At 48.2% G+C, this 2,135-nt stretch overlaps 1 protein-coding gene across 1 annotated transcript; it reads left to right on the top strand.

Annotated features, from left to right (window-relative positions):
* Nucleotides 1-1,626: 1,626 nt before the first annotated feature.
* LOC126496059 (60S ribosomal protein L35-like) lies at nucleotides 1,627-2,128 on the top strand (the record flags this gene model as incomplete). The annotated part of the gene is made up of 1 exon (XM_050133633.1): nucleotides 1,627-2,128. A coding segment is annotated over exon 1 (303 nt), but the record flags the coding sequence as incomplete, so codon positions are not given.
* Nucleotides 2,129-2,135: the final 7 nt, after the last annotated feature.

The following is a 2,135-nucleotide window of genomic DNA, read 5'->3' as shown; positions in this document are numbered from 1 at the left end:
GGGGGGGGGGGGACATTCAATGAGCAACAGTTAGGTTTTGAGAGAAAAAAATTAAATATGCAGAATATCACCACAGGGACACAATGTTTAAATCTCTTAAGTTTCCTAGTTATCACTTTTCTTTCTTATATCCCACAGTTTGGGAAAATTATGATTCCTTCCAACTGTCTTCTATCTTCTTTAGACCATAATTGTCCTTACCCTGAAGGAAACGGTCCAACTAGTCCAATTTTCAGATCAAGCAAACGCACACTTGTTCCTTGAGTTAATAAATGTGGTTGGAAAGAGGCAGGTGGCGAGCTCCGTTTGGGAAAGGGTTCTGGAGACGCGCGTTAAGGCTGGTTTCCTCTTCAGTGGTTTGCTTGCTCTAATTAGCTTTGAAGTCTATCAAAGGCTCCTCTGGTTGCCTCCCACACCCATCTCCTCACCTACAGTTCAATTTCCCCATGATATTTCTCTTAGAACAGGGATAGGATCCAAGTTTCCAAGTCCCTGTCTGGTGAGTTACCAGCTGTGGGAACTGGAGTGAACCACTTAATGTCCCTGGGTGCCTGCATTTTCATCCCATGGAGGAAGCAAGTCACCTCACCACCTACTCACAGGGCAGCTCTCAGCCCAGAGGAGGCTGCGAGAGCATTGGTAACTCCAGAGGCCAGTGCAGACGTAAAGAACAGGTTTGGGGGAGATGTCGTCCCTCCAGGGTGACAGCTGTTGCTGCGTCGTTCAGAACTCAGTGCTCGGCAGAAATTCTATCAGTAGTCTCTGGTTTGCGGTAGAGAGAACATTTCTTTATGTTTCAGGTAAGAACTTGTCTATGATCCACTCCAAAACGTAGGCTGTGTCCCAAAACTGCATGCCAAAGGGGAAAATGCCTTCAGATGCCCTGAAGGAGCTGGCCTTTCTTTCCCAGTACAGACTTCCCAGCAACAACACTGCCGAATACCAGGAAGCCTCTCTCCTTCCAAACCCATCTGACAGCTCTCCCTAAGGATGCTCTTCTCGGGTGGGTCAGTGATGACTGTTAGCAAACCACTTTGAAATTAGACTCTGAGCGTGCTTCCACTAGCATTTGACTGCTCAGTCACCCAGAAGGTCTGTCCTCCATAGCCTGTAAGTCCCTTAGGTACAGACTGAGACCTTGTTGGACCCCCTCATCCCAGACAAGACACTTGAAGTGCCCCTCTCCACCATCTTAATTACCTTTCTGTTGCTCTGATAAGACACCATGATCAAGGCAATGTATAGTCAAATTTATTTGGGACTTCCAGAGTTAGGGGGTTTGGAGTCCATGCCCATCATGGCAGGGAGCACAGTAGTGGCGGCAGGCAGGCAGACATGGCTCCAGAGCAGTAGTGAGAGCTTACTTCATTTTCCACAACTGTCAGACAAAGAGAGCTAACTGGGAGTGGTAGGGGCTTTTGAAACCTAAAAGCCCACCCTCAGTGACACACTTCCTCCCACAAGGCCACGCCTCCAAATCCTTTCCAAACAGTTTCACCAACTGGGGCCAAGCATTCAAATAGATGAGTCTATGGGAACCATTCTCTCTCTTTTTTTTTTTTTTTTTTTGGAGACAGGGTTTCTCTGTGTAGCCTTGGCTGTCCTGGAACTCACTCTGTAGACCAGGCTGGCCTGAATCTCACAGAGATCCGCCTGCCTCTTCCTCCCAAATGCTGGGATTCAAAGTGTGCACCACCATCACTGCCCAACATACAAATAATTTTAAACAGATTTTGGGAGGCCAGTGAGATAGTTGAGTGAATCCCAGTGCTTGTCTTAAAGCACGACTGTCTAACTCCAATCTCTGGAGCCCACATTAAGGTGGATGAAAAGGCTCTCAGACCAGGCGGCCTCAGCAGTGAGCAACGCAGCCATGGCCAAGATTAAGGCTCGGGACCTGAATGGCAAGAAGAAGGAGGAGCTGCTAAAACAACTGGACGATTTGAAAGTGGAGCTATCCCAGCTTCGCGTCGTCAAGGTGACAGGCGGCGCCGTGTCCAAGCTCTCCAAGATACAAGTTGTCCGCAAATCCATCGCCCATGTTCTCACCGTCATTAACCAGACTCAAAAGGAAAACCTCAGGAAATTCTACAAGGGCAAGAAGTACAAGCCTCTGGACCTGCGACCCAAGAAAA

Source organism: Alexandromys fortis, unplaced genomic scaffold (assembly GCF_014885135.2).
Source record: "Alexandromys fortis isolate MF-2015 unplaced genomic scaffold, M_Fortis_MF-2015_v1.1 scaffold_961, whole genome shotgun sequence".
Taxonomy (NCBI): domain Eukaryota; kingdom Metazoa; phylum Chordata; class Mammalia; order Rodentia; family Cricetidae; genus Alexandromys; species Alexandromys fortis.
Note: the sequence above shows the minus strand (reverse complement) of the source record. Positions and strands in the feature narration are given on the sequence as shown.